At 36.2% G+C, this 14,641-nt stretch overlaps 1 protein-coding gene across 1 annotated transcript; it reads left to right on the top strand.

Moving 5' to 3' along the window:
- Nucleotides 1–4,202: 4,202 nt before the first annotated feature.
- Nucleotides 4,203–8,942, top strand: LOC135117877 (uncharacterized). The gene is made up of 3 exons (XM_064038283.1): nt 4,203–4,217; nt 4,646–6,119; nt 6,352–8,942. Exons 1-3 carry the CDS (start codon nt 4,203–4,205, stop codon nt 8,940–8,942), a joined length of 4,080 nt encoding a protein of 1,359 aa, XP_063894353.1.
- Nucleotides 8,943–14,641: the final 5,699 nt, after the last annotated feature.

Raw genomic sequence — 14,641 nt, 5'->3', positions numbered from 1 at the left:
TTTATTGTTACGTAGTGTGGTATATTGTTATTATGTATTAAATATACATACATATGAATAAAAAAGCTAGGTTAAAATAAAATGAATAATGATAAAATCTTTCATATTAATGCAGTGCGATAAATACTGCATGCTCGCTCGATAGATGGCGTTGTCCTGGTCTAAATCGCGCTACGGTTTTTAGTTAAAAAAAAAACAAATAATTTCATGTGATGGCGCCAAAAATTCGACAATTTCGAAATTGTTTAATTTATTTTTAAAAAATGTTGTTTACGTGCTACTTTAGGTCTACATATTTAGTTTGTTATATATTTAGTTAGTTGCATGTAAGTTAATTTACTTTGTTATATACTTAGAGAAGAAGGAGACCACAAAAATAAATTAGATCCCACAAAAACATTAAATGTAAAAAAAGCCAATCCTCTACGCAATTCCTCCACCGTAAAAAGTTTTGAGATCGCATAGAAGCCAAGTCCTGTTCAACTTTATTTGTAATAATAAATCAATATTTTGTGACTATATCAATAGTTTTGTTCACATTACAATAATATTGTCTTGGCCATGAGCACAAGTTAATAGTCGCTCCCTGAAATAATGTGTAAATACCATTGAATTGATACATTCTATATGGACATGATTTTACGATTGGACTGATTGGAATTTGAGATCACCATGGACCAAACATGCGCCATAGTAAATGTGCAAGTCATGATTTTGGATGATACTGACTGTCGGTCATTTAGTAACAATTGAAAAAACTAAAAGTATTTAATTCTGTGATATTAAACTTCATGATTGACTTTCACCTCTCCAAGATATGCTGTATTATATTTGTAGTTTATTGTGCTCATGGCCAAGTCAATATTATTGTAAAGTGAACGAAACTATTGATATGGTCACAAAATATTGATTTATTATTACAAATAAAGTTGAACAGGACTTGGCTTCTATGCGATCTCAAAACTTTTTACGGTGGAGGAATTGCGTAGAGGATTGGCTTTTTTTACATTTAATGTTTTTGGTGGGATTACTTTTACTGAAACTATTGAACATTGCTACATAGAGCTTTTGATAGCATTCGGAACATGGAGGAAAAAATTACTAACGGAGATGTCATAACGCCAAATCTCTTCACGTTCGTTCCCAATATTTTATCTTTCTTCTATTATGTGATGTTAGTAATTTCTCATTACTTGTATGGAGCTAGTGTCAAAATTATATATCTACTAAGTGAAAGAACAGAAAGATAGAATATTAGGAACGGCCGGCGTAGCGCGCCAAAATGCTGGTGTTGGGGAGACGAGGAACGTTACTATCTCCGCCTTTATACGCCTTCTTAGGACCCGCCCATTTTTTATAATACCAAAAATTGATGACAAACAGTCGTAACTGATCGTTTTGATCATGCTCGCCGCACGTCTTTGACCTAGAAGAAGGCGCCTGACCTACCAGCATTATAGCATCTCCGCTCATCTTTCCTTTCTCCGTAATTCGAAGCTATTTATTTTAGTGCTGTATCATCGCGAGTATTGAGTTTAGGAGAGTAAGATATCGAGGTGAAGGTCGGACATTATTGTAGCGTTAGTTCTGAATTGGATATGTAGGTGGCGCTTGATATCGATGTGTCTTAAATCTTTTGTAGTTTTTTAGTTGGGGGTAGGACTGTTTTGTAGTGATTCTTTGTATTTCCCCTCTTTTTGTTTTGTGCTTTTGTGATTATGTGTTTCCTAAAGTTAAATATAATTAAACATTTTGCAATTTAATAATTTGTCTTAATAAAATTTCTATGTTCGTTTGTCTCATTAAATGTCCGTATAAAAGTATAATTTTTAATACTACGGACTACCTTTGATTCATATCGTTGATCTGAAACTATAAAAAAAATATCTTTATTTGGGCATCACACACAGTTACCGCTAACCCACGAGTAAAAAAAAAAACTTGGTATTATAGCACCTAAAGCAAGGATCGTGATATCATCCTAAATCGATATAGTTCTCGCAGCATTATGACATGGATCGGTATTATAATCGAATGATTCGTTTCATCACTGACCGCACAATTTTATAATGGCCGCCCATTCATAGCGTTAAGGTGAAGCCGCATTCAAAATAAAAAAATGGAAGAAAATTTGGATCACATATAAAAAAACATTTAACTTGAGAAGCATGACTTACAATGGATGAATAATCATCAAATAATTCCTGACATTATGACAAAAGGTCCCACTAAAACAATATATTGGTAGGTAGACTAATATTATAGAACCTTAGAGTTAGTTTGCTTGATCTTTAGAATTTCTGCTTCGATTCGAAATATTCTTTCAGTTATCGATACTTGGACGACTGGACGTGTGCGAAACCTCGAACGGACGGTTTAATTAAATGCAAAAAAAAACTTTTTTTTTCCTTCCCTTAGTCCGTGGCTGCCCTAGTAACTGTTTCTAAAATCCAAAAAACCTTAATTTCATATGGTAAAAAGAATGTTGTAAATCTTTAGGTATTGGCAAAAAGCTTTTAAAAGCACACAATATACCCCTTAACCAGCAGTGCAGAGTTCACGGTCGACAAAGTAATTATTTAGACAATAATGACCATTATCTTACAGATGAGGTCCGATCGTGTGCGCGACGACCTTTCACTGTATTTGTATTGTACGTTCAATGGGAGAGAAATGACTGAGCAAATTGACTTAGATTTTGAAGAATAAATTGAAATGTAATGTGATATGAATAATAAGGTGATGATTTAAAATTCACATTTACAAACATACCAAGAATCTGAACTGCAATAAGCAAAAAAACCTGCGTTCAGAAAGTACGGGAAATTACAAAAAAATTGCAATAACTATAATGGCATCCAGACCTACTTTATCAATCACGGCAGATATTCCCTCTAAGGAGACATTACCTGTTTGTTAAGCACGTGCATTTACGCAGACACAGGTGCGCTGACTATTTCCTCCCTCTCATAGTTTGATAGGACAGCAATCCAACAGGACCTGAGAGAGCATAGCCGCAGAACCAAGCTTTACCATCCTTCTCTCTGACACACCAACAACAACAACTTTTAAAGTTTTCACAGCCCTTTGTGTTTGATAAGTTTGATAACTGTAAGCTATACCGTCATTTATTTTATTGAGGGAATTATAAGTTAAAGATGAACCCATACCCTAGTTTTAGATATATTTAAATACTTTGAAAAATAAGTATTCCCGTGATGTTTTGTTCTTAATATACTCATACCATATACCACAAAGCCAGTTAAATTAAACAATGATTTATGACTATTTACATTTGTAACCTTTAAACAATGTCTAATTACAATGATACACATAATTAATCTCAGGTGTTATGAGGCCGCTAATGACTCATTGTCTAATAATCATCATCATTATGAATTCCTATCAGATATCCTCTTATTATGTCAGTGTTTCATGAAATGCTACAATGATAAATAGGTTTAGTCATGGCGAGAATGGTCTAGATACTGAAATTAATAAGAAAGGAGACCACAGTAAGATCTGGATAAACGAAAACTTCGTATTAGACTAGCTTCCGCCACAGGTTTTACCCGCATCTCGGGGGAACTACTCCGTGCAACCGAATGAAAAGAATAGCCTTTTAGATAAATGGGCTATCTAAAATTGATTTTTTTATCGGTTTAGTAGTTCCTGAGTTGATCGCAATCTAGCAAACAAAGAAACAAAAGTTTTTCAACTTCTGAACGTGAAATATCTGGAAAGCTTCAGATTGAGTATCCATTTTGTTTTAATGTCGGGGTAGGAAATTACAGCACTATCTCATGAATCTATTAGTATCAGTTAAAATGTTAAAGGACCAATAAGACAGTTGCTCTAATTTCCTAAATGAAAACAAAAGGATCCCCAATCGAAAGCTTTAACAAACTCATTATGTCACTTTCAAAACGTGGGCAAACATTTGTCACCAACAAATTACACTACAAGCCAAAATGCCAAGGCCCTATAATTTTACCACGTGATGAAATAATAATAAAAAAATACGCCTAATAATTTTGTGTTTAGTGACAGCAACAATTAGAGGATTGTCACGCTGTCTGTCTGTCACGTACCCACGAACATCTAAATGGTCATTATGGGTTTGTGGGTGGTATAAATATCATTTGTTTTTTTGGGATTGTCACACATCTCAATTGAGTCCTGGTGAGGATACAACGATAGAGATGAAGTGGCTTTTGGTAGGTGTCTAACAAAAATTTCACTTGAAATCCATTTCAATAAAGAAAACGTTTTTATCAATAAAGTAAAAAATGGAAAGTAATGATACCTTTTAATTAAATCATGAACACTACATTTTGTTTTAAAGTGCAAATAAATTCTGGTGTATGTTTTTGTGTCATGCAGTGTATAGTATAATGAGATCGAAATAAACGAAAGTGCTTAAACCCCGTCAGTGACAATATGGAGCGACAATAATCTGTCATTAAGGATTGATACAGTAATGTATCTTCATTGTGTCTTCAACTCATACAATAGGATACATTTATTAGTATAGAATAGTGTCACAGACTGTTATTGAGGCCGGGTGATTTCTTAGACTAGTTATGTGGTACAACTAGATCATCCATATAATTTTCTTAATGTTCTTTCTTTTTGTATTTTTCAGATAACCCTGGCCATCGGCCTAGCAGTCTCTGATAAACTGGACCGGACCTACCTACCACCACCTGGTGCTCAATTTTCTGGAGGCATCCTGGGAAGTCACGATGCTCCATTGGAACCACCTCATCATTTACAACCAGGATTAGAAACTGCCGTAACTGAAGGGCCGCTAGGACCTCAAACCAATATTGGAATAAACGGAGGACCTGTAAACTTTGGGGATAAGATTCCTAAAGTGCCATTTAACTACAGTCCAGATAAGTTCCCGACAACAACAACTTCTTACGCATTCTCGCAGACAACAACCTACCCTCCTGCAGAAGGTTTTGAAACTACACCTTTGCCGATAAATCCTGTTACTGGATTACCAATTCAATTGGAACAGGGTAATATCCCGTTTGGACCTCAAGGACAGCAGAATATTCAAACCCAACCAGGCTACGTTACCAATCAAGTACCAATCTTTGGGACAACTGTTCAGCCTGCAATCATTCCTGGCACAAACAACCAGTTTGCTAACCAGCCAATAAGTCAATATCCGGGACAAAATATAATCACACCGGGAGGTGTCGCTCAAATACCTGGAAAAGGGTATCAGACGTATGATGTTAACCAGGGTCAGGTACAATATCCCGGACAGGGTATAGCAGAACAGCAAGGAACTCAATACACTGGTGCTCCTGATATCAGTCAAGGCCTTAATCAGTACCCAGGGCAAAACGTTGCTTATGGCCTTGAGAATATTCCTGGAGCCACTCAAGGGTTGGTTCAATATCCTACCCAACAGACTTTTACTGGTCAGCCTGGATTCACATCAACAACTGCCGCTCCTACAAACTTACAGCCTAGTGGCAATCAATACGGCACAGTTATTAATCCTGATGGCTCTCAAGGAACTTATTCGGGGCAGCCGATAAATGTTCAAAACTTAGCGGAAGTACAAACTACCCAATCTCCTTTCCGAAACCAAGAATTCCTCAATATTGGCAGTAACCCAGCGCAGTATCCTGCTAACAATCAAAATTATGACGTATCTGGATCAACACCTTCGACCATCCCATCTAATTACTACAACGGTGTCTCTAGCACAACTGCTCTGCCAGAAGTAACATCATCTGCTTCAGCCTATCCTATTCGAGTGTATCGCCCAGAAAGACCACAAGCTGCTGCTGATAGAAACGCTGTGATCCTTAACTATGAGAATATACGTACTCCAAATGGCTACTCGTACAGTTTTGATACTTCAAATGTAATACATGCTGATGAAAGCGGCATCGTAGATAACGGAACTAAAGCTCAAGGATCGTATTCCTACATTGGTGATGATGGAAAAGAATACAGTGTTATTTACACTGCTGATGAGAACGGTTTCCAGCCTCGCGGTGATCATCTACCTACCCCTCCTCCTATTCCTGAAGCCATTCAGAAGGTCATTGAACAGGCTACCAAAGATAAACTCGCTGGAATATTTGACGATGGTAAGTCAATAAACTTCACTTCAAACCTTTTTTCTCATGAGAAATAATATGTACAACTGCTAGTGAAGTAAAATCAAATCCATATAATTAATCAATCATACATACTAATGCATTGTTACAACTTGTACAACCATACTTTAGATTATGATCGCTGGTAATGCAAAAAGTGCAATATAGGCCATTGTTGAGAAATTCAGTAGTATGTGTTCTAATAAATTTATTTTTGTTTCAGGATCGTATGATGAAGCTAAATACGGTGACAATAAATATCAAGGACCTGCAAACCGTCGCCGACCACAAAATCAAAAACACAAGGGCAGATTTGATAACAAACATCCCAAAGTTGGGCAAAAAGATCTCGCAGTAATAAAACCCATAGTAGGGATAGTGGACGACGAATATGATGAAATTATTCCTCAAGATCAATTGAACAGCAACGGTCTGATCACTGATAGCAGAAAAAGCTCAAACGGAAAGTTACCGGCAGGTATGATAAATGATGGCTCTTCAAACAGAGGTACTAACAAAAATAATATCCAGGTTACTGAGCCCACCAAAACTATTTTGGGGAACGGTGATGTATTATTAGGAAGTGTTGATGAATATGGAAGGCCAGGAAACAAACAACTTGGCAGCTATGTGAAACCAGAATCTACCGGACGTCCTCCTTCATCAAATGGGATTATCTCGCCCGTAGATGCGAATGGAAATACCGTTCAAAGTAATGTTTCTGGAATGAAAAATCGTGAAGATGTAACTAAGTACCCCGGAGCTCACGTAGATATCAGTGGAGAGTCGATACCTAGTGGTTTTGGTGAAAATGAAAGACAGGCCAATAATCCTAACAAACCTGGATTTTCTGATGGGCAGAATAAGCAGTCTAAGTACACCAGTAGTACTGCCACTACACCGATAGTCACCGATACTAACCAAATAGGGACACAAAAGATAAAAGACGATAAAACACCTGGTTCTGAAAGAACTGAATATAGTCAAAATCGCAATAACATACCTCAGACGGATACAACATCTCAAGGAAACAACGAAACTCCTTCGATCTCTGATTATATTAACAATGCTGATAACGGACCAGTAAGAAACCAACAACTAACTCAACAAGATGACAATGGGTATTATTACCAGCAACCAAACACCAAATTCGAACAGAACACGTTCCCGACACGATTTAATCCTCAAGAAATATCTTCAACTAGGAAACCAGATCAGGGTAGAAATGAATACGTTAAAGGAACCACTCGCCGGCCATTTATAACTCCTAATGTTTACGATAAAAATGAGAATATCATTAATGAGTCTCCCCAGTCTACTACACAATCTACGAGCCGAAGACCATTCATGACTATAAGAGTCACCTCACCAGCAGGTATTTCTTACACTGATTACGATGATAGTCAAGATTATGTAACCGATCAAGACATTGGTGATGACAGAATTTATTCTGATAAAACACTTCCTCAAAAGAGTGGAACTACTGCCAGACCTTCGATTTATCAATCAACTCAAACATCCAGGCCTCAATTAACTCCAAGTGATCAAAGCAAACGTATCAATCAAAAAGGTTATGTAACTCCAGGACAAAGGACTGAATATTCAGAAACTGTCACGCCAGGTTATTCCTACGAGTCGACCACACCAATGTTTGCTCAAAATTCTCGGTTTGGAACCACTCAAACTCCCCGAAGAATGAATCCTCAACAAAATGGTTCATTGGCTAAAGTTATTGAATCTACTTTTGGTGTCATGAGGCCTGTTAGTACTCAATCTCCTTCAGAAAGAAAGCCATTGGACTACCAATATAAGACTTCAAATGTGGGATCTGGCTACCCAACATCTCCCTCAACTCCTGGTTATAATTTGGTATCTACAACTCCTGGAGTAACCTCGCCTCAGAACTACTACTCTTCTACATTTAGGCCTTCTCAAGAATACTCTACAACATCAGTTCTACCACCAACGTCTGAATTCACAAGGTACAATAACAACCAAGGTTATGGCCCGTCTTCTCGTACGTCATTGAAACCTACGCAAAATGATGGTAGCTTCAACACTGGCTATCAATATGGACCTCCTAAATCTGACCATTCTACTGATTTATTAAATCGTAATCGATCTCAAATTCCTGGAGCGACGCAGTCAAACGGTAATTACCAAACCTCTTACCAACAAGGTCCCGGAGGTTTTCCGAGTACAACTACATCATTTCCAACAACTGGAAGTCAAGGCACTTTTATTCCATCTCAACCTGGAACTACTGCAACTACATCTTTACCATATGGTCCTTACCAAGGACAGTACCAAAATGGTCCTTCAACGCCAGGTTATTCTACTAATATAATATCTTCCACACCAAGCAAAACTCCTGTTTTCCAATATCCTGGATCTGGAGTATCTAACCCTCAAGGAACTGGTCCTAAATATGGACCTTCAACACAGTCTTACCCTTCTTCTGAATCACCCTCAACTACAGGCACTACTCCAGGTGCCTTCGTGCCATCAAGAACGTCTGCCCCAGTTCAAGATTACTCAACTACCTATCGCCCTGGTTTCCAGACTACTAAAGACTCATTTGTAGGCGGTCCTACAGTTGATGGCTTCGGCAGACCAATTACAACTGACCAAGGTGGTTCTTACCCTGGATTCTCACAGACTACACAAGGACCAAGTACAATAAGACCTAACTATGGAGGCACTGGGTCGACCTCATATCCAGAAACTTATGTTAAGACTAAGGTTATTGGAGAAGACTTCAGCGGACCGAAACAACAGCAAAGGTTCGATCCAAAGACAGGTTATCATTATTAATGATTGATGTTAATTGAAGATATTTATTTTTGTTATATTTGAGCAATGTTGAAAGGAATAAAGAGTTTTGAACTAAAATTAATGAGGTTTTATTTTCAAAAAAATAATAATAAGAGGGCTATTGAAACTTTGGTACTGCTAACCAAGCGCTAGTAACAATACCCGTTTAAGAGTTTTTAAATCAAAAAGTTTGTTCTTAATTATAATATAATCGGTGATTGACCGTCTTCCTTCAACTTTACTGCCTATACTTGACACACCTGTTTTGGTCTAAATTATGATAAATGTGTGTTACAAAATTACACATAAACACCATCATTAGCGATGATACACAAAAATCAAATCAAGGAAAGATTCATTCAATTTCCTATATCATTACCGCTTCACACACATGCAGGTAATTACTTCACAGTAAATGTCAAGATCAATATGAAATCTAGATCATTTAATACCCACGTAGACTGATTAAACTGCATGCATTTAAAATCAATTTAATTTGCATAAAAATACAGTTACAATTGCACAATTTTTGTTTTTTTAATCAAACAAGTCACGTTTAAAGGATGCCGCGGTGTAGCTCTATAAACACACAAATGTACTAAATAAGTGGATTCATGAATAAGAAAATATTTCAGAACTATGAGAAAATTTTTACCTTGAAAAAGCTCTGTCTAAGAAAATACAAATGTATGATTACACAAACAGGCAAAGCTCCATCTACACATTAGCTTTGAAAGTCAATGATTCATAATGCGAGGCTGCGTACGAGTCGCACTCACACATGCAAATCAGCTATGTGTTGTGCCTCGTCACGAATAGATGGCGCGTTCGTAAGTGGTGCTCAAAAAAAAGTCGTCGAAACAAGAACAGACTAGCTTTTGGCTGATCTGAAAGAAAAATTACGAAGTATTACAAATTAATATTACGAATTAAGTGTAGCAAAAGTTGAGAATCTTATAACTAGGTACGTTCTTAGAACTTGGTTAGAATGTTTTTCAGTTTATCCGACCTGATATTTTAAAGATAGTTCTAATTACTTCTGCTCTTGCTGTGGTGGACTTCTAGTTAAACTGAATTTTCAGTGGAGTTCTAGAGTTTTGAATCTTACAACCTACGACCCGACCCGAGGAAAGGTTACTGTAACTCTGTGCAAGAAACGTTCTCAAAAATTCTAGCTTCTCGATATTTGTCACGACTGCCATTCTAACTGAAATGGTGTAACACATATCATTAAAGCATAATTGCAGTAAATGATACACTTGATAATTTAGCAACAAATCTATTGTTCTAAATAATCTAGTGAATAAATTGATCATCACGGACATATCTGATGTGGTATCGTGAGAAAACCTACACGTTTACAAACTTATAGCAGTCGTGTGTGATTATGACGAAAGCACTAATGTGGGCCTAGATTCAAGTAATGAATGTAATCATATATCACGTTAGCAATTGTTGAATTAAATCCAAAATAACAAAAAAGAAGTGAAGAGTTGATAAGTGCTTTAATCTCGTTACTTTTGGTAAAAATACACTCTTCCCAAACAATATTGATTTCTGCAGAGTGTTTTTGACTTAATTCTTTTCTAAACCCTCTCAAATATCAAATAGATTTTCAACGTTACAATTACAATAGTCCGTTTGTCTTAGGTATCTTGTCTGTCTGAGTGTGGTTTAGTGACGCCTGCGCACCGATGAACTGTTTATTCAAACAAGGCTCTCTCACGTCTGGCTAGGCTTTCACTGATATCTTCTATTTCATTGTTACTTTATGTTGAAACTTATTTTTGTTCAATGATGGACGCAACGCAGCTGGTCCAATGATTTGTTTTATGAAAATGCTGATACAACGCTCAGTGACTTAGTGAACTTATTGACTCCTGAACGCATTTCTTCTTCCATTGAAAAAGGATAATAATTCAGATTTGGCAAATCAAAAACTTAGTCTTCGATAAAGGAATATATGTTCGGATTCCTATTCAAGTCTCACAATGCAGTTAATAGGCATGTAAATTTCAAGAGAAATGTTAATATCGAATACTGCATACGTCTTACCTGAAACATTGCATTATTGTTTAATGATCTAACATTGAAAGCCAGCATTCAAAACCAATAAATCAATCTTTCAATACAAATACTGAAAGCTTCAATAAAATCATGAACATTAATGTCTTACCGGATAACGATAGAGAGGATTCTAAGAACAGAGATTATAACAATTATCCTATTCCTAGAATTGATGAAGTAATAAAAGCCTATTAAAATAACGATTGCCTAATAACTTATAACGTTCAAATAATGTTGTTTAATGAACTCGCATCTTTTAATCCTACTGATGATATTAATGCGAAAGTTTGTATGTATAGATGGATGTTTGTTCCTACATCACGCAAAAACTACATAAAGGATTTTGTTGAAACTTGACAGCAATGTAGCTTATATATCAGAATAATATTTAAGCTACTTTTTATCCGTGTGCAGGGGAGAATGTTCCTTTGGGAAGCGAGTGAAACCGTAGGCAGAAGTTAGTTTAATATAATGGTAGTTACTGTATGCTATAGTTTTTTATTCGTCTTCGTTTTTGTTGGTCGATAATGGCTTCGGGTCATTTTGGATCCGGTTGCTTTTATTTTGATCTCAAGGTTAAAGATGGGTTGTGTTTTTGTTGAAGGGTCTTCTTAAAGATTTTTATTGAAAGCAAAGTTGTCTTTTGTTAACGTATTAATCTGTGTTTTTGCTTTTATTTCTTCATGCCTTAGACTTCTTATTGTTCTTATTAATTTTGTGACGTTTAATTCAGTTTTATTTATATTGAAGGATATATTGTATGCAATCAACTGAATATAAATATTATACGACTGGTTTTATCTTTGAGGACTTTTCAGTTAACAAATGATAATTACTGGTTTGGTAATTTATTATTCAATTAATATTTTCGTATACGTGCTAAAACATGAGAAATGATCTATCCTCCCTTGTCATTAAATAAAACAAACATACGTGTTCGCACGTTTCACACAGACACTACCTACAAACTCAAACCTACATTAATTAATCAAAAGGCTGCAAACAATATTCTAGATGCAGACGCTACTAATCCTGATCGCATTAGTCACAAATAAATCAACGGACATAATAATTTCAAGCAGAAAGGTCACAAAGTCACTATACACACTGACAGGTTGGCAGCTGAACGCCCACAAAGTCAATTAAGGCACAATCCACCATCGCGTGGGTTAGGCAAAGGATATGACAAATAAATAATAGACTACTGAATAATTTTAGTCTTTATGTACTGAATATCGGTGTTTAAAATGATGATGATGATAATGAAGACTTTATTGTGAATGTTTGTAATAATATTAGAATGTAGTAACAGTTGGATGACAAAACTTTAGTGAGTGATGTGATATTTGAAACTCAACTAGGTGTAGCTAATTTTGATACGATCACCACGATAAGTAGATGAGTATCATTATATTTTATTGAAGCATATATATATTTTATATTTTATTGAAGCTCGATACTTGATAATTACCATAACTTTGTCACAGACAGAAAGCCATTCTTCTCCAAAACATAAACAGAAGGTTTGTTATTATTCTAATAGGCCCTAGTGATACTTGCTATAATGCTACCCAAGTAGTACCTGAGAATATTAGCGAAACGTGTCCTCCCTGACAAGGGCGTGTGACAAAAAGCAAATGCTTTGCGAAAACCCAGAATTCGTTCAAAGCAGTCGTGAGACCAAAACTATAACATAACATACACTGTAGTCGAATTAAAATTTAATGTTCAATAACTGCACTTAGGTTGCCAGGAGGATGATGAGTATCTGCACTGATTACTAAGCAACAAAGTGAATGTAGACCAATCCCAACAAATTCTTAGAAAACGAACACTTTTAATCTTGAACTAACATTAAAACTTGAATTCTATGCATCAAGACCTACTGGCGATCCTTTCATTTCATCTGATGTAAGTCACGTCGGATCGTGTTGTACAATATCAATTCCGTATCGTGTAGCCGCACCCTATACTGAGTTCTCTTCACATTGACATGCCTATTATTTCTCGGATATAAATATATGTTGGAGCATTTGGATTGACACATCGTGATGTGGATGAAGCTTCTTTACTGAGGATTTCTTTAATCTATCTATCGATTGTTTTGCGACTAGAAAAATTATGTCTTACCTTTTCTACTGATATGATGAAGATGGATCACGCAATGACGATTGTCGTGACTCAGTGAATGGAAAATTAGAGCAAGAAGCTTTGGAAAAGCCTTAAATAAGAAGTTAGGAGACGAGGTTTATAGAAGCAAGTTTCAATTGTATTTGCATATCTGAAATAAGTAATATCATTTCAGACTTCGTTTTTCATTCCATTTTTTGCGTAATGTGAATACTTCTTTAGTTATCTGATGAATAATCCTAAGCTAACCGTGGGTAAAACCAGGGGAAGCAACCATAAAATTATAGGATCTATGGAAAGAATGGGATGACCTACTCTACCGATTACAATACGGAGGCATAACATAAATTATGATCGTGAATGCTCCTCTTACTGATATTAATATTATGAACTTTATTACGTACTGTCGGTAACTAAAGTATTCACGGATCATAATATTAACGCTGATTTATTTTCTAATAGCAAATATCTGACATTCAATGATCATGCCTGCGAATTTTTGAATTTGCTGTCCAGCTAATTCCTAAGTGTTGCCAAATTGTATCAGCTACTGTAGAGCCCTTTAAATGGTTTTTGTTAATTACTGAGAAAAGTGCGAATTAATCGTGGGAAGCACTCCTATCTCTAGGACCGTAATCATCTATAGACGATAAGACATAATTAAGCAATAAAACAGCGTAGATTTTAATAGTATCATTAAAACGAACATCTAACCAAACACTAAACAGTTGGCCACGATTGGACAACAGATTATAGTCCACAAATATTTGTAATAACGTGACCAATTCAAAGAAGGATAGGAGCGGCAAAATGGCGCCGGAATCTAGTTCTTTGCAAACCGTACATCTTAGGCCTAAACACACCCACAACACAAACGTCCAGTTTTCTTAAACTGCTGTTTACTTTGAAACTTTATTTAAGTCACTTATTTCTTGAGGCTTCAGCGCTGTTGCGCTATATCAGCCTCGTTAGGATTGACCATCCCATCTCCCGAGCCTTTTCCCAAATATGTTGAGGTCGTATTCCAGTCTTACCGAATGCAGCTGAGTACCAGTGTTTTACAAGCGACTGTCCTATCTGACCTCCTCAACCCAGTTACCTGGGCAACACAATACCCTGCTTAGGTTTGACAAAGTTAAAGTAAAAATATTTGAATCTACATATTATATACTTTAAACTTGTATGAGAAAAATGGTAAACACTGGTTTTAAGAAAACTGTCGTTTATGTAGTTGGTGAGTTCGGGCCTCAGACGTGCATTGCATAAGTGTAGATCTGCAGACGAAAGGGCCGCCAAGGTGAGGGTACGTCCTAAAATAGAGTGCAATAATTATAATTGATTGAGATGTATTTTGTGTCTCGATTAGACATTTATGTATCTCTTTTATAGCAGTATTTGTCCAACACTTCTACTGGTGTTATATTCTTTTATGATTTTCCGTTCACCACAAATATTGATTGTCCTCCTCGGTGGCACCTATTTGTCGATGTGAGTTCGCGACC

Source organism: Helicoverpa armigera, chromosome 15, assembly GCF_030705265.1.
Source record: "Helicoverpa armigera isolate CAAS_96S chromosome 15, ASM3070526v1, whole genome shotgun sequence".
NCBI classification, from domain to species: domain Eukaryota; kingdom Metazoa; phylum Arthropoda; class Insecta; order Lepidoptera; family Noctuidae; genus Helicoverpa; species Helicoverpa armigera.
Note: the sequence above shows the minus strand (reverse complement) of the source record. Positions and strands in the feature narration are given on the sequence as shown.